Genomic DNA, 25,726 nt, shown 5'->3' with positions numbered 1-25,726 from the left:
CTGGAGGGAGAAGTGACACAATGGAAGTCCTGTTTCTGGAAAAAGTATTCCTAAAGATAAAGGGTTGGCCATGATGAAGCTACTGGAGTCCATCAAGGTCAAAGGCAATGTAAAAGCCTACTACGGCATCAGAGGAGATAAGGTTGAGAAGGATCTGAGAAACATCAACATATATGTCTATGAATTGAGTTTTCAGGACAGAACTTCAAATTGTCTTCAGAGTCTCACTCCCCTGAAATCCTCTAGTCTGTTTCAGTTTATAGAGACTATAAATTGCCCTGAAGTTATCTGTAGGGAACCGACCATCAACACCACTTTAAAACAAATTGTGACAACAGTAATGGTTTAGGAAAATACACAGGAAACAAGGTACTTCCTTCCATTTTCTCCTTTCCTCAACAGGTTTATTGCCTTTTAAGAAAATTTTTGTAAAATATAAATACAAAGGCAGAGAATTTACTTACAAAGTTAAAACACAGATTTCAAACATAAACACACAATTCAGAAAATTTTAGTTTTATGTACAATTTCAAGCAACCTCAACATATTATGTTAGTTTTCAGTATCTTACAGGGTACAGAAAAAAATAGCTGAAAGTCTTCTTTAAATAAGAGCATAAAATGTTCAAACATATAAACAATCCGGTTTGATGCGTGAAAACTAATTTCACAGCTTTTAAATTAGGATATAAAAATTTCATACACTTAGTTGTTGGTGTGGATATGGTTTGAATTTATATTACACACTACTGGATCACATCCAATAGCACTGACCTGGCCTGAGCAGGTACTCTGTAAACAAAACATAAAGTTACAACGTCGCCAAGTGCCTTCCCCGAATTCAACCCCCCAAACCAACCACACGGTTCTGACCACACTCTCAACAGTTATGGCCTCTGTCGTCGGAACTTTGTATGAAATGAAGTCAAAGTGTGGAGCTCCTTTTCCTTGTTTTTTTTTTCTCCTTAAAAAAGAAAAGAAACAATTGTTCCGAGTAAAAACAAACATATTCCAAAGCATGTGTACATTGAAAAGTAGAGAAACTTTATTAACAACTTCATAAAAACTGACTTAAAAGTTTAAAAAGAAAAAAACATGTTTCAAAGTCCTTCCGACTGGAGTCGTGTCTCATAGTGTCTTTTCTTTACAGAAATAGTCGTATTATAACACCATGACACACTGTACACGGCGGGCCCCGGCGAGCTCACCAGTCGTCGTCTGAGTCCAGGTCTCTGGGGAGGATCCACTCCACGGATGAGCCCAGCAGAGTCTGAAGCTCGTTCGTGAACTCCACCAGATCTAGGAGCTCCTCACTTTCCGGATTAAAGGACTCCAGGTCTTTGGGGCAAGAGAATAAGAGACTTGCTGACACTTGCCGGTAGAACTCGGCCTCCGCGATGGTGACAATTTCCGCATTTGGGAAATTGCAGCGGAATATGCAGGAGGACATTTGCAGTTTCTTGAGCAGGTCTGAGAGCAACAGCCAGTTACGAGGCCTGCACCAGAGAAAGGACAGTGGTTTGAGTTTCCGGCAAAATGAGAAGCGCTCCCAACTATGAACTACCCGTCTCCTGGCGGTGAAAGGGCCTGCTGCTTCCACTTTGATTACCCCACCCCCACCCCACTTCTCACTGTCCTTAGAAGATCTACTTCTTCTTCTTCTTTAAAAAAAAATTCATTTATTTATTTATTTTTGGCTGCGTTGGGCCTGTTGCTGCGCACGGGCTTTCTCTAGTTGTGGCTCGCGGGCTCTAGAGCGCAGGCTCAGTAGCTGTGGCGCACGGGCTTAGTTGCTCCGTGGCATGTGGGATCTTCCCGGACCAGGGCTCGAACCTGTGTCCCCTGCACTGGCAGGCGGATTCTTAACCACTGTGCCACCAGGGAAGCCCGGAAGATCTACTTCTAACGGGGGAACTCTGGACTCATGTGCATGTGTTAAGAGACCACCTAGGGCGGATCAGCCAACTTAGACAAAAGCAGGAGCAGCGCCCCTGAACGAGCCTCGCTGCAGGCCACCCCAGTGCTGCCTTGGCTCTGGCCACAACTCAGGTCACCCCTCTCCAAGTAAGTGCACCCCGTTCTAGTCACTGGGGAAAACCAGTCTGTATGCCAACCCAAGGGAGATGGCAAACACCTCTTTGACCTCTCCTCTCCTCCGGCCCTCATGGAGAGAGCATGAGAAACACTCGAGGTCACCTGGCTTTCCTTTCCTTTCCCACACCTCCAACCCGCCCCTCAATGCTGCCGGGAGTGAGGCTTTTTCGAGAAGGGAGGTGGTACAATCCTTCCTGATACCCTGCCACGCTTTATGATCTCTATCCCGAATAGAATGTCACCACAAAGGCAGACACGTTCCCAGCCTCAGAGTCCAAGGAGGATGCTACTCCTTAAGCACCGGGGTCAACACACAGCAGAGCAAGGTCTCCTGATGTGTTCACTCCGAAGGGTTGGTCATGGGGCACAGTGGCCCGACTGTGGGGACAAGACTCGATCTAAGCAAATCTGAAGACACATAAGATCCCAGGTGCCACATACGGCTTTCTCTAATCTTATATGAGAAGAGGGTACATCAGTATCGTCCCGTGGACCTCACGCGCCTTGGAAGGCCCCTACGGTACCCGTTTGGGGAGGATTCCTTCCCCAAGAGTTTAGTGACTGAAACTGCAATTGCAGTCGCTGACTCCCGTGTCCTTTGGGCTCTAGGGGTGTGTTCCAATGAGGGCAGTTGGCTGGGGAGCCCTCCCACCCCCCAAACTTTTCTGGAAAAGTTCTACTGCATTATGTGAGGTCGGTGGACACTTGGTGAGGAATTCACTCACCCCCCAACCCATCCACCCTCATCTGCTGAAGGGGATTTCTAACTCCTGACACCCCACAGAGCAGCTGGGCTGGCTCTCGACCACACGCTGGCCACGCTCACCCCTGAGCGACGGACACCTGCACGTTATAACACGGCAAAAGGGGGCTTTCGGAAAATTCAAATTCCAATAGGTCACCATAGGCCTCGTTGCTGTCATCCTGGTCCTCCGGTCCTGGGGAATTTGCTAAAACATCGTAACTACTTTCATCATCTGGTTCTAACCGGGGGGGCAAACAAGAGAGAGGTCAGTAAGCTGGAGCAAGGTTCCAGCTGTTCTCCAAAAAGGACCCTGGAAAAATTCTTTCCCAAGCAAGCCCTGCTCACAGCACCACCCCCACCCCCACCCCCCACCCCCCACCCCCACCAGCCCAACTGAAACGAACAAGGCTGCTCACCACACACACAGCTGCCAGAGAACTCCGAAGAGCAACCGGGGTTACCGTCGTCAGGAGCCTGCAGGTTATTTAAACAGTCTGGAGAGAGGGGGAGAGAGAGAGAGAAACAAGATAACGCCTGCTGGTAAGAGGCAAATGCTGCTGGAGTTCGGGAACATCTCACGCTGGGGCTGGTGTCACCTCCTGACAAGTCCCACCGCACACGCCTCCAGGTATCTGACTGAAACCTCCCCACGCGTCCACCCGCCTTCCTGAGGGACTGCCCGCCTCACCGCCCCAGCCTGCCAAACAAAAGCTAGCCTGGCTAGCTAAGAGTTTTCCAGCCCCCCACCTTGCAAAACTCAAAGTATCTATCTCTTCTTTGACAGACTAACGTTGGGCCGCTTTTCCCAGTAAAGGGTCACTTAGAGTAAACGGGGGGTGGGGGTAGGGGGAACCCAGGTGAAAGGCTGTGAAGTCACCGTCTAGATGCTTGAACAAGACCGTGTCTTGACCTCTGCCGTACCTGTTAAGAACTTCTCCAGAAGTTCGCTGTGGTTCACTTTCTTGACGGTTCGACCTGAGTACGTAGTCAGGGTAGGATCAGCACCGTAGGAGAGGAGCAAGCGGACAATTTCGAGATGATCATTCTTGACAGCATCGTGGAGAGGCCTAGGAGAGGTGCGGGGGATTACACCTGTGCACGCGACGCTTGCTTTTACGGACACGGGGCAAAATCGAGCGTGTGCGGCCAAGCCTCGTAGGCGCGCTATTTCACTGAGGAGGTGAGTGTACGGTCACTGTGACAAATTACTCTGTTATTTCAACACATAACCCTTTACGGGACAGGTGAAGGGACCATCTCAGGCCTAATTCTTCAATGCAAATCTCTCTTAATGCATGGCCCAAGGAGGAACTCAGGCCACGATGAAAACGTTTCCAATGAACTTAAATAGTGACAGACTGTAAGAAGGTAACGTACGGCGGGGTGGGGGGAAGAACCCCAGCATCACGGAAGCAGATACGACAAGCCACTGTTATACCATTACAAACAAAACCCCAAAAGTGCAGTTTGTAAAAGAAACTAGGGGCAAAGTGGAACCTCTCCTGAAACCAACTTGGAGATGAGTGATCAACCCTCTCGCCCAGAAGCAGTCGACAGGCAGGGCGAGTTCTCAGGAGGGTACAGAGTCCTCCTGCCCGTGTCTGCTGGGGTCAGGAACACTGTCCGCAGTCCCATCCAGAAAGGATGCTATTTGGAAACCATGAACCACCAAATACCTTACGGTTTTGCTAATTTTATGACTGTCAGGAAAGCCCCAGTGCCCTGCCTCGTGGTGGCATCCCAGGTACAACCAGGAAGATGCTTGGGCTGACTCAGACCTGGGCCTCTGGCCAATAAACCGAGGTCAAGGACAGAGTGGGGGCCAGGCCCGGGGATGTGGGTGGACACGGCAGGTCCTATCAAGCCAGTTGCCACTGGACCTGTCTGTACTCCTGGAACTTTCAACTCACATATATGTTAAAGATTGAGATTCAACAGACGCTGGTGAAGAGTCCAGGGTCTTAAAAGAGAACACCCCTGATTATTCATGCAGGCTCAACATTTTCAGGGACTTCTGTCCATAAGAGCGTCACAGAGTTTTAAAGTTCTATGTAAATTTGCCAGAAAGATCTGTCCGATTCCATTCTAGAGGACTCCGCCATCAGTGTGCTTACATGGCACTCACTCTCCATCTTTCCTTCTGGGGTTCCCCGCACACCCTGAGAACCACTGCCTATGCCCCAGCAGGGCCAGGCCAAGAGCGCAAGACTGCCACTGACCCGGTTCCATCCTGGGCACTGCAGTTGACATCGGCGCCACATTCGAGGAGGTGTCGTACGATGTTGAGCCAACCTCTTGCACAAGCCTCGTGCAGGGCACAGTAAGCCGCGTTGTCGCGGTGGTTCACATCACAAATCTTGTTCTCCAGGCAGTACAAGACCACTTCCTACGGGGAGAGGAGAGGAGAGGAGATACCATCAGACCACCATACAGTGAACCTTGTAAGGCTGACCTCCCCATAGCTTGGCGGTGCCCACTTTCAGAAGCATACATCCTTGGGGCCAAAAGCCCACCATGGCGCGGGCAGGTGGCAGGCATCCTGGTGGGGGGGGCGAGAGTGCGTGAGAAGGGCTTGGAGATGCAGACAGTGTTGTCTAAGGCTCTGCTGCACCAGTGGCCTGGCCATGGGCAAGTTACCCTTGAACTTCTCCAAGCTTCTACAGGGCTGCTGAGAGGACGCATTCGGATAGCGATGAAAGCCCTCAGCCCAGGGGCCGACGTGACCAGTACAGAGGTGTCACGGCTGCTAACATCTTAGATGACACATTGCCAAGCACAGACCATTCTCACTTGATGGATCTGTTCAGTCGGTGGCAGTGGACGATAACACAAGTTTAGATAAAAGTATGGATGACCAACACTAAAAGAGAGCTTAAATCAGCCAGAGAACATTCCCCAGCTTAGAGAAGCAGGGACACCCAGGTCAGCTACATCCTCGCGCCCCCTGTTAAGACCCCAAATCAGAACCTGGGCCTCAGATGCTCTTGTCTGTATGTTAAGTAGAGTTAAAGAGAAGCTCTCTCCCTCCATCCTCGAGGAATGACACAAAATGCCTCCAATAACCCCACCCTCTATTTTGCCTCACTCCACCCTCTCGGGGCAGAATCAGTCTAATATTTTCATATTTACTCAAGTTAATGACAGGAACCTGATACACCACAGGCTGCAACCTCCACATTTCAAGAATCAAATAAAACGTTCACCGCCCCCCCACCCCGGAGATGTTCTGTGTCAACACTGTGCATTAGAATCACTGTTATTAACCTTATTTCTTTGGCTTGTTAAAATATCAATATGAACCACTCCCAGTAAGCAGAGCAGGAATTTATTCAATGTTTTATTACCTTAAGAAAGTTTTCAGACACATCGAAAGCATTTGCCACCAGAAAACACGTTATACTGTTTATACTGGGTAAGTCGTGCCCAGCAGAGAGCTGTCAGGTTCTGAGAGCTGGGAGTAGGCAGAACGTGCATGTGGCCCAGCACATGGTCTGCTGGGTAAGGGGGGATGGGATGGGGTCAGAACAGGCCTCCTTGTGACATCTCTCAGGTAACTCATCTGTTAAACCCAAAACGGGGGTCATTCTAGCCGCCCATAAGTGCGAGATGGGTTCTGTAAAACCTTTTATGCCCTTTGGAGGACACGCCAATCAAAGGTGACCACTCACTTGGGAGCGAACTAGAATGTTCCATTTGCTTACCACGTGAACCTAATGGGGCATGCTGGTAAACCTGGCCATCGGTGCCCTGTTACTTCAGGTCACTGCAGCAGCTCCCTTCCAAAACAAGAGGAGGAAGAGAAAAGGCACGCCCACGAATGCGTTTCTCCGTTTACATCCCAACCTGCCAGAAAGCCCACAATCCTCTGGGCTCCCAGGCCACCTGCCCCGAGCCCTGGTATCCAGGATACCGCATGAAGCTGCTGCTCTTTTAGCAGGCCCTCACTAGCCAGACTTGAGTGGACGGCTGCAAGCTAACGAGTTGTGTGCCCCAGCCAGGGAGAGGCCCTGTCACGTGGCTCTGGGATCAGTTCTGAACGCCACCAACTGCTGTGCACAGATCAATTTACTCAACCCAGGGTTTATTTGCTGTGACAATCATGGCCTTCACCTGGAAACCTTCATCACTACTAGGGCAGATTCAAGGGTACCTAGAAATGAAAGGCCGTCCAAGCTGGTGGGTAAGTCAACTCTCTTCTCCTGGAAGATGGCAGCAAAGGCAGCAGTAGCCCCACGGCCAGGTCAGACTTTTTGCCACGGGCTGTCCTAACTCAACCACGTTGATCCCACTATTTACACAGTGCTTCTCATTTCCCCAGATGAGGACGTCTTCTGTCACCCACAGGAACCCAGGAGATAGCAGGAAAAGAAGGTAGTACTATCCTCATTCAACACTTGGAAACTGAGGCCCAGAGATACTAAACCCCAAGTTCAATTAACATGAAGTACTAGACCTATAACTCAGGTCTTTGGTACCTGGTCAGCTGGGAAGATTCAAAAGGCCCAAGAGGGCCCCAGTTAGAGGGATGCAATCCAGCTGTGACAAGCATCCCACAGGCCTTCTCTGTTGGGGGTCAAGTGGGCTAACTACACTCTCCTAGCTAGGAGGGTGATGGCCTCTAAATGGATGGCAACCATCGCCACCAACACTTTCTCTAACTGAAAGGTGAAGAGGCGGGGCGAGTCTGTCGACGCAACACATTCCTTGGTTTATTTTCTCCGCTAGAAATAAACGGGAGTGTCTGAAGGGCAGCCCTGCCATTCCCAAGCAAAGTCAAACTGCTTTTGTCAGACAGCTCTCTGTTCAGCGGCTATAAGCCGAATGCCATTACCCCCAAAATGTAACCATAAAGGCCATAAGCCCGACGTTGTTCATTAATTAAATGCCTCATTAACTTTTTAAAAAACATGACTTATTCAATTCATAGAAAATTTAACCATCACCGCTAAAGGCACAAGCATGTGGCTGCACACTGGCGTTTTAGCCTAAGAAATAGAAGCCTTTTTCCCAGGAGGGGAAAGTTTGAGGTCTTTGGCCACGCAAGTGATCTATTTAACGCGGATCTGAAGCCAGAGTGTGTTTCTAAACTTCCAGAACCAGATTATCATGACATAAAGCTCAGACAGCCTTTATACTGCACATGGTACCTTTGGCTAAGCAGGAGAAAATAACCAAGAATGCTGAAGACAGAACTTCAGGAAAACCCTCCCAAACCACACCCTTATCTGGTTAAAAAAACTGTCCTTCAATTTTAAAAGGTTTAAGCTGCCACATCTCCCAACTGGGCCTCATCCCAACATTTAAAATTCTGCCCAGAGAAATCCCAGAAAGTTGGATTCAAAGTTGAAAGCGTTCATCTACTTGTCACAATGTTCAGCATCAACACTGGTGATCTGTGGAATCTACATATTGAAATTTACATTTGAAGAAAAAAACAAATCCGACCGTACACATTCCCAAGGCTTCCTGTGCAATCAAAGGCCAGGTAGCCTAAAAAAGTATGGATCAAGTGCCCCTTGGTCCAGGCCTCAGAGCCACCAAACCAAAATGGAAACTGTCTTAGGACCAACGAGGGTCTTTTGACGTCTCTGGTCCCAAAGGGAGGCTGCTGGAAATGATGCCAAGTTCACAGGTGGGGCTTGGAGCCCCGCCCTCCACGGCGGGTGCAGCAGCACCCCGCCCCCCCATCTCCAGCATTTGCTGGAAACGGGAGTCTACTTTCTCAACCCTAACCTAAAAGTTGGGGTTGGGGGCTCCCCGCCACCTCCAGCATTTGCTGGAAGCAAGGAGACTATTTTCTCAACCACGGGGGGTCTAGCTCAACACTATGTGCAACATCTGCTCTGTCCTCCTCGGCGCCCGCTCTCAGCTCTTGGGAAACCAACTGGGTGCTCCTTGGACTTCACCTGCAAGTAACTGCGCTAACTACCCGAAAGTCCTCTCTAGCTAATGGAGAGGTCACCAAGAGGCGTGTAGATATAAACAACAGCACATTCAACCCACAACAACAACAAAAAACACCCCCAAATTAAGCATAGCCCTAGTGCTTCCAACTTCCCACCCACAGTCGTGCCTTAGGGCCAAGGCAGGCACACCTCGAAGGGCTCCCGGCACTATGGACCGGGGTGGGGGGACGACGGGAGACGGGGGACAGGGGCACAGAGCTGGCTGAGGGTGTGGGCGCCAGGGCTCCGGGCCAGCCTGGGTCCTGCCACCCCAGTGCTCATCCACACCTCCACGCTCAGCCTGCTGAGCCGCATTTTACTGTCACCATTCAACTCCCAGAGGGCTGATGCCAGCACAGAAAAATGCCTTTGCCCTGTGGGCTATTACGTCACAATTGCTACTGACAAGTATGGTGGGGGAACTGCACAGGGCAGAGGGAGTCACCTGTCTCACAGAGGTTTTGAACAGAGGTTTTGAAATGCCAGTCTTGCTGAGGAGCATGGTGGGCTGTGGAGCACTGCTGGATTGCTACCTGTACGGGTATCAGCTAACCCCTCTGAGGCTCAGTTTCCTCATCCGAGAGTGGGCTAGTACTCGTTACTCCCAAGTGAAGATGTTAAAAGGGTGGAAGGAGTTATTACAGATCACACGGGCTTAGACAGATATCACCTATCTTTCTATGTTGCTCTAGCAATAGAGGCTATCACTGTCATCAGCCGTGCTGGGTTGGGATACAGCAGTGTGGACAGGGAGTTTTGTGCAAGGCTCAACCCCTGCTCCCCGCCCATCAGCCCTCGGCTCCCGTGCCCTCTCAGAAAGAGACTGCTCAGGTCTGCCCCACTCCCACCCCTACTCTGCACAGACACTTCCCACCCGCTACCCCACAGGGGCATCACTCTGCCCAAAACAGCACAAGTTATTAGAGCTAATAACTACTCTCCCTCTTGCTATTCAGAATCCAAAAGGGCTCATTAAAGTTCCCCTGGCCGCCAAGCCCTGGGTTAGGTCAGATTTTATATCAGAGATAAGTGAGCCGGACCGGCCGAAGCAGCCTACCTGCCTGAACGGGAACGGAACATCAGAGAGGCCTGCCTTTCTTTTCACACCACGACTGAACAAGCCACCAAAGAGCCCGCAGTGTGAGCGGGGCCAACGCAAACACGCTGCTGGAACACCCAGCCCAGCCCGCCACGTGGAGGGGGCTGGGCTCTGAGACCCGCCCCCCATCCCCAGCCAGTGTGTCCCCCACCCAAGGAGCAGCAGCCGGCGGATCCTGATCCGGGGCACCCACAAGGATGCTCACCTCGTAGCCAACCCGGGCGGCCTGCTGTAGGAGGGTCTCGCCCGCGTTCTTATTGACAATAAGTCTCCGCGCTTCCGGTGGCATCGGGCGGGACTGGGTGGTCTCTGGAGGGGAGCTTGAGCATGTCAGCCGCGAGGCCTGGGAAGCTGGTAACAATTGCTGCAAACGGTCCAAGGGCTTCTGGTCCTGCTTGGCCGGCGAAAGATCATAGTCGGAACTGGGCTCAGGCCGCTCCTGAGTGGAGGAAAGCACTTTTCCTCCTCTCTGTCAGGGGGAGGAGGCGTGGGAGGAAGGGGTTGCATTTTTACTCGCTGGAAACTTCACCGCCACCCAGGAGACAGGTCCCCTAGGAAGGGGCAGTGACGTTTGGGGGGGAGGGGTTCAGGAAAAGGAAAGCTTTGTCCCCAGAAGCAGAGAAGTAGGCAGGCGGGATGTGCCTGCACGGGCCCGGGGGGCGGGGGAGAGCCAGGGGCAAGAGGTACCTTGCCATCCGCATTGTCCACGGAGGAGTCCCCTGGCAGCGGCAAGCCCCGCCCGGGCTCCTGAGGGATCAAATGCTTGGTTTTGCACGGTCGCTTCCCGGATGGTTTCTCGCTGTTGTCGGTGTATTGCTGCGGCAGGGGCGAAGGCTGCCAATCCATTTCTTCGTCCATGCACAGCACATCTGTCAGGGGGAGAAGCAGCGGGCGTTACACAGTTGTAGCCGGTGAGGAAAGAAAAGCCCATTGTTAGCACTGATCGTTGGAGCAGCTTCAGTTTTTAAAGATATACCAATTATGTTTTCAAAGCACTAATATTTTAATTATCCCACATTCAACCGGCAAATAAGGCTAACCCACGAAACGCCAAATGGCAAGTCGCTTCAAAGGGCCGCAAAACAGGGCAGAAGCCAGCCCTTCGTGCGCTCCCGTCCCCACCCGTGGGGGGCCTGGGTGCTGGGGACAGGGCGACTGGGGACAGCCTGAGGCTGGAATGAGGGCACTGACAAGTGCCCGGGGTCACCCAAGACTTCCCTTCCTGCCCAGCCGCGGGCTGGGTGATGAGGAGCAGCCCAGGAAGTCGAGCTCCCGCCTCACTGTCCATTCCATAAGGAAGTGTGCAGGCTGAAAGGACCTCAGGAAGAAAACTCCCCGCTCGCCACACGCTACTCTTGTCAACTTGGATGGCGCTCAGGTCCCCTCCAGGGCCGTTTCCCATAGAGGGCGGGTGATCCACCCTCCAGGAGCGCCCCCCGCCCCGTGCGTACCTTGTTCATTGTCACTGCATTTAAGGGACTCCTCCAACCAGCTTCTGTTGCTTTTGGCCTCTGCCCTTTTCCTGCCAGGTTTCTCTTCGGAGATGCTATTGCCCTGGGGGGTGACCGCAGGCTGAACCGCCTGGGTCACTTCCTTCCTGCCCTGCCAGCCAGGTTTGCTCTCTGCTGCCGACACCTGCTGCTCCCGCCGTTCTCTAAGGTGCAGCAAGCGGCGCTGCTTTCTGGGATGGAGCCCTGTTAATTCAATGCACACCTCAGGTTGGTCAGCTCACTATAATGTGGCTCTTCTAAGTGGTTAGACGAACTGTTTGTCATTTCCCTCTCAGGCCAGTCAGCTAACGGAGAAATAACTACAAATTAATGAAGAAGCCCCCCGGGGCGGGGAACAAACTGTCTTACACATCACTAACAGGGGTGGGGGAGGGGAGGGGTGTGGTTACTGTGTTGGCTGAACTTGTCACCAAGTCTCAGGAGGGGGCCTATTTGCCTTTGGCCACCTTTGGGCTCCAGCCCCGGCACCTGGCTTTGGGGGGGTGGGGGGTGGGATGGGGGTGGGGGGTGGGGAGGTGTGAGTGGCTCCCCCCAGGGATCCAGGGTGGGACTGGAACTTTCCACTGCTCCGCTCCAGGACTTCCGTAGGGTGCCCTGCGGGCCCGAAGCGAAACCAAGCTCACCTTTGGAGACCCGTCTCCGCTTGGCTTTCAGCAGAGAGTCCTCCGGGAGCTCTTCCACAGTGGTCTCAGTGTGGTTCCTAACGCCAGAGACCTTGCGCTTTCTGTTCAGCCGGAGGGTGGGGCTGCATGACGCGTCCGGGGTCGCCTGGTCGGCGGGGGGGCTCTCTGGGGGGCTCCGTGTCCATGAAGTAGTCCTCATTGTCTTCTGGGGCTTCGAAGGGGTCAGGTTTGCTTCCATCCTAACACTCCCCTAGGGAAGGGGAGACAACCCGGAAAGGAGGGAACAAAGGTCACCAGGAGCAGGCAGGACCCCCATGCCCAGGGCAATCTGCTACCAACAGACCACCTCCCTTTGGAGACCAGGGGCCTCACACGCTGGAAGCACAAAACCCTCAGAAAGACGTCCCAAAGGAAGGACAGCTGAACACAACCAGCAAAGAAAGCAGAAAATGAGGCGCGTAGCCCACTCACGATCCATCCTTCAAGGGTCAAGGTGAGGCATCTACACCATCCCTCTATAGGCACGTGAGATAACTCCCTAACTGCTTAACTCTCCAAGGTGGCTTACTCTTAAAGGGGGGGGTGAGTGACCTCACAGTAAGATCCAACCCATCAGGGCGGAGCTACAAATTACTATGGAAACAGCTGCTAGTAAACAAAAAAGGCTGATGTCATCAAGAGACCAAATAGCCCCCAACTGCCATCTACACAGACATAGCACCAATGTTCACTTGGGTCAGCAGGGGCGAGGGTGAAGAAAAAGGGTAGGGAAAGAATGGTGGGAGGCTGGGAGGCTGGGGAGACCAAGGGAAGAGGAGCCTGGCAGAGGGAAAGGAAAGGCTTCCTGGTGCACACACAAGGGTCAAGGGCAATTTCAAAGAACTCAACCAGATTGCTACAAGTCCGTCTGTCCTCTTTCCACACTGCCATCGAGGGGCTGCTCCTATTTCCTGTCTAGGAAGAAGGCCCTCAGTGACACCAGTCACCCCACCTGGCACGTCTCCATGCCTTCCTTCCCAGGCAACAAGCATCTAAGGACATTTCAAAGACAAGACTCCAACCCCCTTCATGGGGGGTGGGCGGGCGGCGGGCAGGGCTGAACTGCTCACATCCCAGCTCCGCCTGTGTTGCTCCTGCCCCCTCTGCTCAATCTAGCATCCACTTGGGGCTTTTCCTCCAATCACCCCAGCCTAACATCACTCCTCACTTTTGCTCTAGCCAAACAAACAGTTCAACTGCTTTGCTAGTCACATTGTTTCTAACACACAAATAATTCCATAATGATCACTGTGCTGTTAAAGAGTTCCCCGAAGATGACCCTGTGTCCATCACCGGCCGGGGGTGGGTGTGGGTGTATGAGTTTGGTATTTCGTTAACACCTGAGCTAAGCTCCCACAGCCCGTTTTTCTAGATGAAATCATAGACAGACCCCTCACATGCTGCTCGCATTCCTCCTCCGCTCCCTAGACCACTTCAAGTATCACTCCCACTTCTGCCCAGCCGGCTGGTCCCCTGATCAGCCTCTCTTGGGGGCATTCCCAGCATTTAATGGCAGTCAGTTGTGGGGATGAACCTCACCCTGGCCTGGGCTAGCCTGACCTGTGTTCTCAATGGTGGAACACACTTAGCTTTTCTCCCAGGGTATCCCAAGGTGGGACAGATCCCTACCTACTCTTGCCGGAATGGTGGAATCACCCCAACCGCGAGGGTCTCCTGTCATGGCAGCAGGAGAAACCCCAAACTCCTGGCCTGTGCTTACGGGTGATGCAGCCCAGGCTACCGCAGGCCCGGTGAAGACGGCGTGCTGCAATTCTCACTCCGGCTGCTCTGTGACCCTCTTAAACACTCGGGCAGGAATGGCACCGCTTTACAACTCGGCCCCCTTCACTTGTAAAGTGGGAATGTTACTGCTAGCCTCCCTCCAGGGTGGGCTTCATAATCACGGGCCGGGCTCAGCACAGAGAAAGGCTGGAAAGAGCCCTTTAACCAAAAGATGCCAAGACTTTCAGACCAGCCTGAATCTCAGGCCTGAAATGTAGGCAATTTTAAGAGGTGAGCCCTGCTGGTTACACCATTGGACTTCTCTGGTCCAATCTGGTCCAATCAGCCTTCCCTAAAAGCTCCGTGGGAGGGGATCCATGGAGGAATGGAAGGGCTACCTTAAGAACCCCCATGTCCAATTTTAAAGTTTCTTTTTCCAAACTAGGTCCATCCACCCTTCCCCCAACCCCGGAGCCTTTCAGGGTAAAGATCTCAATTCCCCTCAGCTAAGGCCCCCCAAGACCTTACGCTAGTGTGACCTTACCCAGGCCAGTAATAACCCTGAACGACACCCACCCCGACTGCCCAAGATGCCCATGGCCACCAGCTATGGGGTAGAGGCTCCGTGTCACTTGGAGCTTCTCAAAGACTGTTCTAACCACGACCCACAGGAGGATGACCCTTGAGGGCAAAGGAGATGGGGAGATAAATAGATACACGGGGATCCTAACCATCAGGCTTTGCCATCATTGCTACTTTTGGCCCTTCTAAAAGTGGGAAGCCATGTGCCCTTGGTCACCCAGTCTAAGCAAGATGTGAACGTGGTCCCTGCAGCATGGTCCTATGACTCACAGCACATATATCCCAAATTCATTATGGTTGTACCATAGCATCACCTCACAGAAGCATCACCACAGCAACATTTACAAGTCACTGTGGCAACAAAGCACCCTCACCACGGTTGAGCCATGCCCAGTGAGGCCTCAACAAGGTGAGAGGGTTCTGAGTCGCTGGAAGGCTCCCCAGGATTAAAATCCCCTTCTCTGTAGCTTAACTATAATAGCACCTCCAGTCAGGGCTAACCTTGTTACAAGTTACACCCGCTACAGAAGGAGTGCAGGGGATCTCTGTTCCAAAGTAGTTTACAAACGTGCAGGTGCTCAGCTGGAAGAGAAGTTCCCTGAGCAAAGAAGTTTCATGAAGCCCCTTGACTGAGGCTTCCTCCAGCCCCTGGCCAGGCACTGCCACTGAGCAGGTCCTAGGCCTGTCCCAGCCAAGTGGTTGGCAAGGGAGATGGTTACTCCAAGTTTGAGAAGGAAGGGACCAATGCCTCCTTGCCCCGCCCCATCTTCAAATGCCACTGAGGGTTCCTAGTGATGAACTTCCAAGTCTGAGGAACCTCCAAACTCATTTGGTGAACTTCCAAAATAAACATTTCACTCAGCCACCCATGTGACCATAAAGAATAAATGAGTATCTCAGCCACTGTGTTTTCAAGTTAATTTCTTTTTTAAACAAGCCCCTAGCAACAAGATGCACCCGCACCAGGACAACCAGGGCCGTGCAAACAGCACCCACCACCTTGGAAGCTCCTGGTCCCTCCATGGGTAGGGGCTGCCTCAGAAGGGGGAAGGCATCTTGAAGGCATCCTGGACCCTCTCTGGGACCCCTGCCTGCCCCAAATCCCCGCCCCAGCTCCCATGTGCTCACAGCTCGGCTCTCGGCCACACCGACACCCATGAGAAGGACCTGAGCCCATATCAGCTCAAGACATGATGGCCCAAGAACAAGAAGGCCCATTCATATCCAGCTGAATGGAATAAACACCTGCTGTGCCTTGGATGTGGAGGCCGCAGTAAGAACAGTGGCCCCTTCAGGTGGCCTTTCCTGACCAGCTATTTACAAACCCCACGTCTCTACAAGACAGAGGGTGGATGGGGAACCCACCTCCGTTGCCCCAGTCTTTCAAACGGAGCCCCTCAACTTCCCCAACCCTTCTCCTGCCCTCCCATGGTGGCGATTCATGGCTCACTGGGCCATGTCCCGGGTGCTCCAGGAAGAGACCCGTCGGTCGGTCTGAGATTGGAGGCAGGCTGTGGGGGGAGGGGGCTTTCGGAATCATCTGGGGCTCAGGCCCTGCTCCCCATCAGCCATACCGAGTTCTCGTCTCCACGCTCAGCAGGAAAGACTGGGAAGGACGCACACAAACGTCTCTGGGAAGAAGGGTGGGTGAGGCCACTGAGACGTGAAGGGCAGCGGCCACCCTGGGTTTGGCCACGTTGCTGGAGAAAAGGGCAAGAAGACTCGAGGCCGGTTAACTGCCCGCTCCCTTCCTCCAGCCTCCCTCACCGTCCACCCAGAACAGGCAGATCCCCTCCTCAGAAAAGTGCATCCCCGTGAACTTGGCCTTGCCCACTTTTATCACATCTCTCTGAGAAACTTCCCCAAGAGCTGAGTTATGAGGCCACTCAGGAGGGTAAGGGCTGCGTGTCAGCTGTGAGCACAGGCAAGGAGGGAGGCCTTCTTGCTGCTTCACTCCAGGGTGGCCTGGACCCTCCCTTTTTCATTCCAATCCCGAGGGGAGGAGCTCGGAATCGTCTACTCCAGGCACATCAAGAGCCCCATCCCTCGGGTAAGGCCGCCACTGACTAGCCCCAGAAATCTCCTTCTATGGGAGCCACGTAGGACAAACCGGTCCCGGTGTGGCTTACCCAGAACCCTGGCCACAGGCCTTTGTCTGACCCCAAAGATGAGCTGGGGGAGGGCAGTGCTCCAAGCAGCAGAGAGAAGCACACGCTGCTGCTGACCACAATTCTCCTGAACTGCATCAGGCACCCACGACCTAAGCGTGCGGGCGAACGCCGACCCTACGACTGGGTCCAAGGGCCTGGGCCTCCCAAACGTGCCCACCACCCCCGACTGTCCTGTCTCAGGAGGATTGCACGCCCACCCTGTCCTCGACGTTCACCGAGGTGCCCTCACTCACCATCACCGGTGAGGTTTCTGGGGTCCGGAGCAGGCTGCAGGCCACAAGCACGCACACTGAAGAAAGCGGGAGAAAGACCTCCACTTGCTGCCAACACATCTCATTAGCCCAGGAAGTCTCGAGGGCAAAGCCCGAAGTCAACCCCAGTGGGGGAGCAGCTGATGGGACCGCAGAGCGTGACTCGAGGCAACACGAGCTTTCTCTCCAGTTCGGCCTCCAGAACAGAACACAGCCGTCTGGTGGGAAGAACGGCCTCGTTGGTCCCACGGCCTGGGAGCGTGCTGTCAGCTCCTCATGGCTGCAAACGAGCCTCCACAGAACACAGTGATGCTCATCTCTCTGGGGCCTTCGTCAGCCCTCATCGCACTTGAACGAAACCTCTGCCTTTGGAGGGAGAATCCGAGTACTCTCCACCCCCTCCCACAGGAGACTGTCACTCTGGAGGGTCTGGCTCTGGCTGCAAGTGCCATTCCACTGCTACCAAAAACCCGTGTCCGTACCTGCTACACAACAGAACACATACCTGCTACGCCGGAGGTCCTGCACTGCCATTCCTCTGCTCACCGTATCAGACTATCACTGACTGCAGGACTAGCATTGCTCCGGAAAAAGGAGACGCGTGCCAGGGAACAGCATTTCATAGGTGCTTCACTCCTGGATGCCGCAACGCTCAAAAGGACAACCAGCCTTGCAATCCACAGCTGGGAAGGGTGGCCAGAGCAGCCCGTTCTCCGAACAGCCAGCACCCAGACGCTGGGCCGTCGGAAGCGTATTGTTTCCTCTCACCTCCCTCGGCACTGGGAGTGGAACCGCCCCGTTCCCACCGACGTGGTACCACACGCGAGCCGCCTGGGTTCACTTACATCTCTCACTGTCGTTCTGGTCGGCAATGGCCTCCTCCAGGGCGACCGACTTTGGCTTTTTGTCCTGACTTCCTTTCAGCCTTTCCCAGTCAGCGGGGCTGAATTTGCGCACCTTGGAGTCTTTGGTCGTGGGGTGGCCACCTTCTCGCTCTTTCATCTCCAACTCTGAGAAGCGCATCACTGCACACTAGAAAGAGAACGGAGATGGAAAAAAGACACACCTTACCACCAAAGCTATTTCACTGCCCTTACCTTAAAGGAAAGTATCTTCAAAGAAAAGTTTGCCCCAAACCAACCACAATTTATGATACAACTGAGATATTTTTAAATTGAACGATAAAAATATAAGAGTGTCTATGTGTAACTAGTCACACACTCTTTATTCGTAAAGCCATATGTATGTAGAGATATATGTGGTGTGTATGTATAGCCATACATACACTGTGGCATAGAGACAGACATTCTCTTTCGAAGGTAAATAAAACAAAACAAAAACACAATGCAAAGAAAGCAAAACAAAAACACAACAGAAAACAAAACAAATGCACAATGAATAAAGACGACCATGGCCCACAAACTTCCCTTTGTATATTTGGAAATGAAATTTAACTCAAAAGGTTTATGTAAGATTCTAGTAATAAAAATTTGAAGAACTGACCTCACAGTAAGCAGCGGGTAGACATAAAATACTGTCCTCTTGTAATCCTTCTATCTATGTAATTAAAATGGGCACTCAATGGATCATTTAGATAACTTCATCCATTTTTATAAGCATAAACCAATTTTTTTCTTAACACTGCAAAACAATTTGTCTTTATTTGTCTTTTAATTAAAAGTAAAATATCTTGGGCTTCCCTGGTGGCGCACTGGTTGAGAATCTGCCTGCTAATGCAGGGGACACGGGTTCGAGCCCTGGTCTGGGAAGATCCCACATGCTGCGGAGCAACTAGGCCCGTGAGCCACAACTACTGAGCCTGTGCGTCTGGAGCCTGTGCTCCGCAACAAGACAGCCCGCGACAGTGAGAGGCCCGCGCACCGCGATGAAGAGTGGCCCCCGCTTGCCACAACTAGAGAAAGCCCTCGCACAGAAACAAAGACCCACCACAGCCAAAAATAAATAAATAAACAAATGTGGGGTTAAAAAAAACCCAGCTTCTTCTCTCTAAAAAAAAAAAAAGTAAAATATCTTAAGGAAATTCCTATACAACATGTATCCTTCACTAGCAAGTTAAATACATACTCTATCCCTTTAAGCAAGGTTTGTTTTTTTGGGTTTTTTTGTGTGTTTGTTTTTTGGGTGGAAAAAAAAAATTGCACGTATCTCACAGACATGCGGCCGCTACACACCTCCACCAAGTATCACGTAAGGCATTCTAAGCAGCGCTTTTAGGTATATTTGTTAACGTACAGTAACGGCAGAGAAATCAAAGCGATTGATAGGTAAATGTCATGCAGCCTTTTAGACATCCTTCGCAATAATTAAAACTTCCGTTATCAGCATTCGAGTGGAGTTCCCTTAAAATCTACAGGATAACTTGAAGTATCCACTTACGTCCCCTTACTGGACACATTTCAAACATTTAAATCATCCTAAGCTTCATTAACCAAATCAGCCCGGTGTCCTGCCCTATCATACCCCCGGCCCCCTCCTCTTCACACATTAAAAAAACCTGACAACTGGTCAGGCTCCTGAAATTCGGGTGGGGGGGGGCTCACCTGCAATGCCCACTGCTCCCGGCTGAGCTGACTGGAGTCTGCGTACAGTCCGGTAGCGACACACTTGAACCGGTCACCCACGTAACCAGCGGAGTTTGCGATTCTCTTTGCCAGCTTAGATGGCTTCGGTTTCAGAACTTTGCCATCGGTTGATCCTGCCTCGTCAGCTCCGTCTTTGGTGTAGGTGGGGGTGACGTCCACACTCGGTGGGGCACTGCCCACGCAAAATGGTTTGGGATCCTCTTGGTTTTTCCCGAAAGTGACCGCAGAGCCGTCGCTCCCCAGGGTCGGCTCCAGGCATGGAGTCGAGACCGGCGTCGCCAGGTTCTCCTTGTTGGTTACCGCTGGAACATTCTCCTTGCCTAAGCCGGAAACTGGCTGGCCCGGAGCATGTATGAAAGTATAGGCTTCGTGGAAGTCACTGATGCGCCCCAACTCCTCTCTCAGGGCAATAAATTCCCGGAGTGGCTGTAGGGCCACATTTTACTTTTTTATTTTTAATATATGTTCACATGTTTCCATAAAGGATCCAAGGTGGCCCATAATGTAAGGACACACAATATTAGCTTTAAAAAAACATGAAAAAAAAAAAAGGGAAATCATGATCCTGGAAATGGGTTGCATCCCTTTTAAGGGGTGAGAATAACAGAATGAGTGAGCCAAAGATTTGGGAAAGGATCTCACATTTCCAAATGTCCAAATCTTAAAATTGCACCAAGTGGGAATGTAGCTGTGGCAATATTAACCTGAGACAGCTCTATGATCATTGTCTTTACTCATCACTTGGTTGCAAGGTTATAAATGACAGGGTAAGTCAAGGAGGGCAAGTAGACAGATAAGAGTCATTTCCTGATTCTCAAAAGAAGGGGCATCACCTAGGGAAGGGGACTCCAAAATCCTACAGGAATCATCTTGATATACTAAATTTTCTAGGTGGCAAAAGTATCTCATTTGACCCTAGCAGCCAGATGGAACTTTTCTAAAAGTAGTGAAAAGCTACTCAACTGAATGCAAGTCATATGACTAGGAGCATGTCAGTGGAAAGTTCAAGTGAAGATGCTGTGGAAGAGCAATTCACCTGGTGTCTGAGCGTCCTCAGAATGTGCAATGGGAGGTGCAGTGCCTGCTCTGTCTCACAGTGACCCTCCAACCTCTAAACTCATCTTTCCTGGGAAGAGGAATTCAAAAAGTCAATTTAAAAAAAAGATAGGGCTTCCCTGGTGGCGCAGTGGTTGAGAGTCCGCCTGCCGATGCAGGGGACACGGGTTCGTGCCCCGGTCCGGGAAGATCCCACATGCCGCGGAGCGGCTGGGCCCGTGAGCCATGGCTGCTGAGCCTGCGTGTCCGGAGCCTGTGCTCCGCAATGGGAAAGGCCACAACAGTGAGAGGCCCGCGTACCACAAAAAATTAATTAATTAATTTAAAAAAGATAAAAGTCTCTAGTAGAGAAATTTTATCAGAGCCTAGTATTAAGAGCTGTAGAGCCACAAGTTTCCCATCATACAGCCTTAGCAGAGGCTGTTAAGGCAGTGACAGAAAATTTGTACCGAGGGAAATAGCAGAAGAGTTTGCCTACAATTCACGAAAATGATCCCTGCACTTGGCCTGAAGGAAATCAGCAACATTTAGAACAGCTTGTGTATTTGTATGCGGGATTGAGAAGGAATTTAATTTTTTAATTTCTCTGAATTATCACATAAGATTCAGAAGATGCTCTCTCTGCCTAGAAGCCACCCCACTGGGATAACTATGCCTACGGAGTTCCTTTGCCTATGACTCCTACTTGCTAACAGACTGGCAGCCTGGCCCCAGGGCCTGGTCGCTGCTCCCAGTGCAATGGTGGATATGGTGTCAACGGTTGCAAAATCAAAGCCCCTTACATCCTCTCCATGCCTCTGTCCCACCCCCCACCCCACTCACCATTGATGTTCAGGAAGGGGAAGGTGTCCTGGATGGGAACGTGGTGCTGTGACTGGTCCAGCTCATCTTCCTCATCTTCTTCATCCACATCATTATCTTTCTCATCCCAAGGAGCAGATCCACTGGATCCTACCCGAGAAACACACACACACACACACACACACACACAAAGGTCAAAAGTGAGGCGCTCACATTGCACTGTCATCCCTGCAGCTGACCCACTGTTCAAGCTAGGCACTGCCAGCACAGAGGTTCCTTGGGTTCAGTGTGCACCCTCAATGCCAGAGAGTGGGAACCAAGGGTGTTCACCCCACTCCCAGCTCCTCCTACGGAGCCCCAGTGCAAGCTCTCATCCCCTCCCCTATCCAGGAGCTGCAGACCCTACTCCCTTCTCCTAGAAACCTTTTAATTCCTACTCTAAACCCCTTTCTACACATTAGCATCCCTTCTAAGGACCCAAGGAGCACAGCTTCTCTCCTTTATAAGCTTACTGTGAAGACAGACCCTTCCCTCATGGCAGAGCCTCACTAGATTCACTGCAGGTCAAGTCTAAATTATCTGGCTCTTAGTCGGAACTTGCTAAACATTGAGTAAATATAGGGATCAGGTGGTATTCTCCTAGGAAAAATACCATACAAATTAAATGATCACTTCCCCATCATTTATAAAGAGAACTTAATAGCCTTCATAATGTCATGTCAATTGATTCTTAGAACAGCCTTTGAAATACGCAGGGAAGATGAGAACCCAGATTTTATAGTGCAAGAAGCTGAGGCTCAAAAGGTTGAATGACTTGATTCAATGTCCCACAAGTAGTGAGATGGAAAGACCGAGGTTTATAACTCAGACCTTCTAAGTTTTAATCCCTCCTTCTTCTAAACTACCTGGCCTCTCTTCTCAGTGTTGAGTCCCAAGAGAAGTTATTGTTTATAGAACTCAATACCCCCTCTTCTTTCTAATGCTTTACTGTTCCACTGCGTGGGCAGGAAGACTGTGCTGAGTTTGTATCTTTTGTTCTCTGGGTTCTTTCTAGGGATAGGATTTCTTGCTTTATTTACCAGTCTTCAACTTTGTAAGCGAGGCGACTTTCAAGTCGACTATCGCATTAAGGGTCCAGCCCGGAACCTGGCACACTGTCCACCTTCTCCCCAGCAGCTGGGGCCTCACCTGGGTTAATGACAGAGCCCTGGGGCTGGGGGATGTCACACACTTGATATATCTTCACTGGGTTCATGGGCACCTCCTTGGTGCCGTCGTACATCAGGTTGAATTCCCTGCTCTCGTTGAGCGCACAGCGGAGCTGGGCCTTCCATTTAGCTGGGTCGGGGTCGTCCACCCCTTCCTGGTACTTCCCCTGTCTCCACAGCCCAGGCTTGAGGGATAGGAAACTGCAGTGAGTGCCTGCTTGTTGCCCAGAAACACTGGAAAGTGTGCCCGCCCTCCCTCATACAGACACAGATACACACAGCCCTGCCTGACCGCCCCATCACCCCAACTCCAACTGACAGAGACTGCAGCAGAAAACACCACGCTGGGGACCAGGCAAGGCAGGGCCTGAGAGAAATTAAGCCAAATGCAAATACAGTCTTTTAAAAAGAGGAGCCTCATCTCAAGTGCTTGTGCCAGCATCATCTGTCAACACTACAATGGCCTTAATGAAGGGTTGAAAATAAAGAAAAATCTGGAACAAGTATACACCAAAATACTAATGGTAACTTTTGGATAGCAAGATTTCAGGTAATTTTCTTTTGTTTTGTTTGCCTTATTTGTTTTTCACATGAATTGCTTATATAATAAGAAGAGAAAGGGAGGTGGCGTATAATATGAAGAATTTAGGCTTGCTGTTCCCTCTCCCTTCAGTCTTTAATCTGATGCACAAATAACTGTTGAAACCAAGTACCTTTAGGAGTAGCAGCCCATAGGAGGGCAGGAAGCACGCTCTGGGGGTTCAGCTGGCCTCAGTGCGAGGCTGAGGGCCTCAAGTCCTAATAAACTCACACCACCTGCCTTTCCCTGCTTCCTCAAACTCCCACATTGGGAACATTTTGCTGGGAACACCAGTGGCTGGTGGCCTGGGCCAAAACCAGTGCGGCCCCGCCTCTCTGGTTTTCAATTTTCAGGTCTAACAGGCATTTATGTGTCTGTTCACGGGATATCAGCCCTCCCCCACTGTTAACGTATCTCAGATGTCTATACTTTCTTCAGGGCTGTGACGTATGTGCTGGTGCAGAAAAGGGGGATGTCTTCTGCAGAGGACTCAAGATCAAGAGAATGAGATGGACCGGCCAGACTGCTCCCACTTGATGGTAGGAAGATAAGGTGGCCATGTAGTTAGAATTCTGCAGGGGAACATAGTCTATATAGTCTATGGGTTTGCGGATCCATAACTTTTATTTTTTCAGTGATGCCACAAGCTCATAAGAGACTGACATATAATCCAGAATGCCAGTCTACTCGTTTTCAATGGGGGATAAAGCTGGTCAGTGACCAGCATGGTTAAGTCCAATAACCTGGACATAACCATGTATGATCTCAACCACTAACTCCTGTATCTGGTTTCTAATGACAATTCCAAGAACGTAAGACCCACTCAACATTTAAATCCAAATTTTCAGATGACTCCAAAGCTAAATGGAAAAGATTTGATATTGAACTCTAAATTTGCATTATCTACACTATCTCTTACCCAGTTGCATAACCCAGAATCGATAGTAAAAGGCTCCTGCTTTCCCCAAAATCACAGGGCGTAAAAATGAAAAGCACTGGAAAGGCAAGACCCCCAGTGAATTTGCAAAGCTGCTCTTGTGTCTTTGTCTTTTGGACCTTGAAGCCAGGAGAAATTCTAAAAATACAAATGTATTCATTTTTAAAACTTGACTTTACTGACTATTGTTCAGATCCCCAAGCCTACAAAAATAATTTTATTTTTAAAAAAATGCTCCCTGCCTCCAAGGAGTTTACAATCCCTTAAAGGATCCAGATGAGTCAACAGATTAGAAATATAGATACTATGTGAACACCAGTAAAACTGTCTAATCCATAAAGAGTCGGGGGGTAGGTATGGTTGGCCAAGTTTATCAGAATTTATGATTCTAGGGCTGAATCTTGAACATGGGTAGAAGTTAACCAGGTGAGAAGCGTGGGTCACGATACTCTAAGCAGAAGAAGCTTTATGGGCAAAGGCAGAGGCTGAAAAGCACAGTGCTTAGGGGACCTACAAGCAGTTCAGCTTGTGTGGAGGCAGCATGAGATGAAAGTCTGGGCTTGTAAGTAGGAACCATGCCAAGGAGTTTGGACCTGATTCTTAGAACACTGAGAACCACTGAGAGATTTAAGCAGGTTGTGATGGGATCAGATTTAAGTTTTAGAAAGAACCCTCTAGCTGCAGGCCTGAAAAGGGTTTGAAGGGAGGCAAGGCATGAAGATAATATATAGTCTCTATATAATCCATATAATAGTGTTACTAGGGTCTGAACTAAGGAGGAGGCAGTAGGGATAGAGGATACAGGTAATGAGCTGTTAGAGACGTTGACTTGACAAAGCTTGATGATGAACTGATTCCTTGAAGAAGGTGAGAGAGAAATCAAGGATGATTCCCTGGTTTAGGGTTTGGGAGACTGGGTGGGTGGTGATGCTGGCCACTGAGATAGGAGCAGGTTTAGAAAGATGATTTCCCTTTGGAAATGTCGGATTTCAAATGCCTGTGGAAGGCCTAGGGGAGAATGCCCGGCATGCCCAGGGCAGTTTTTTATCCCCACTCACCTCTCACATCACCTGAGGGACTCTCCCTGCCTGCCTCCAGCCTGGAAGAAGGTCCACCAGATTACTGACATCTCTGCCCTGTGGGCAAGGACCAATTTCTTTTCATTTCTGTATCCCTGCTCAGGCTTTAGCACACAGTAGGTCAATGTGTACTTGTTGAATTGCCTCAAATGTACAGAAATACACTTCTTGGGGAATGAATAAGTTGCTATTACAGATGCAAGACCAGAAAAACAGCTATGAGCAGAAGGCCAAGGAGACACTGCAGAAAGTGCTCGAGGAGAAAATGCGTGCAGAACAGCAACTGCAGAGCAAACAGGTGTGGGGATGCTCCATAATCCTTGGGGCTGGGAACCCTGGGGCAGTCTGGGTGGCAAGGGAGCCAGCTGCACAACTCCCTGGAACCCCCAAGGCACCACCCTCTCCTCTGATCTCCCTCAGCGGTCCCTGGCTCTGGTCGAGCAGAAGTGTGAAGAGTGGAAGAGCCAGTACGAGAGCCACCCCCAGCATGCAACTGTCCCCTACCCTGCCAGCCCAGTAATCATGAATGCCGTCTTCCTTCTCTTTTTTACAATGTGGTACATATGGATTTTTTTTTAATGAGATTTAACCAGCTTTTAAACCTTTCTTCTTTCTAACAATATCAGTACTCTCTGACTCTCCAAATGCACCTTTTAAAGTTGATTTAATTTATCGAAAAAT

The 25,726-nt window shown here is 50.8% G+C and overlaps 1 protein-coding gene, 1 long non-coding RNA gene and 1 pseudogene across 7 annotated transcripts in view; all 3 read right to left on the bottom strand.

The window, feature by feature from the left end:
- Nucleotides 1-25,726, bottom strand: part of LOC308613017 — a 157,134-nt gene that overhangs the window by 65,652 nt on the left and 65,756 nt on the right. The gene's annotated exons all lie outside the window — the stretch shown is intronic.
- On the bottom strand, nucleotides 382-12,629 carry LOC308612490 (BCL-6 corepressor-like; annotated as a pseudogene). Its single transcript has 10 exons — nucleotides 12,613-12,629; nucleotides 12,017-12,266; nucleotides 11,334-11,677; nucleotides 10,570-10,751; nucleotides 10,088-10,351; nucleotides 5,058-5,224; nucleotides 3,760-3,905; nucleotides 3,255-3,332; nucleotides 2,920-3,076; nucleotides 382-1,495 (listed from the first exon to the last, which is right to left on the bottom strand). The product of its transcript is annotated as a BCL-6 corepressor-like (transcript).
- On the bottom strand, nucleotides 12,219-20,109 carry LOC308612489 (BCL-6 corepressor-like; the record flags this gene model as incomplete). The annotated part of the gene is made up of 4 exons (XM_081224972.1): nucleotides 12,219-12,266; nucleotides 16,764-17,813; nucleotides 19,343-19,810; nucleotides 20,089-20,109. The coding sequence occupies 3 exons, from the start codon at nucleotides 20,107-20,109 to the stop codon at nucleotides 17,619-17,621; spliced, it is 684 nt and encodes a 227-aa protein (XP_081081098.1). The 3' UTR covers nucleotides 12,219-12,266; nucleotides 16,764-17,618.

The sequence above is a fragment of the Mesoplodon bidens genome (assembly GCF_964165515.1).
Source record: "Mesoplodon bidens genome assembly, chromosome: 2".
Taxonomy (NCBI): Eukaryota; Metazoa; Chordata; class Mammalia; order Artiodactyla; family Ziphiidae; genus Mesoplodon; species Mesoplodon bidens.
Note: the sequence above shows the minus strand (reverse complement) of the source record. Positions and strands in the feature narration are given on the sequence as shown.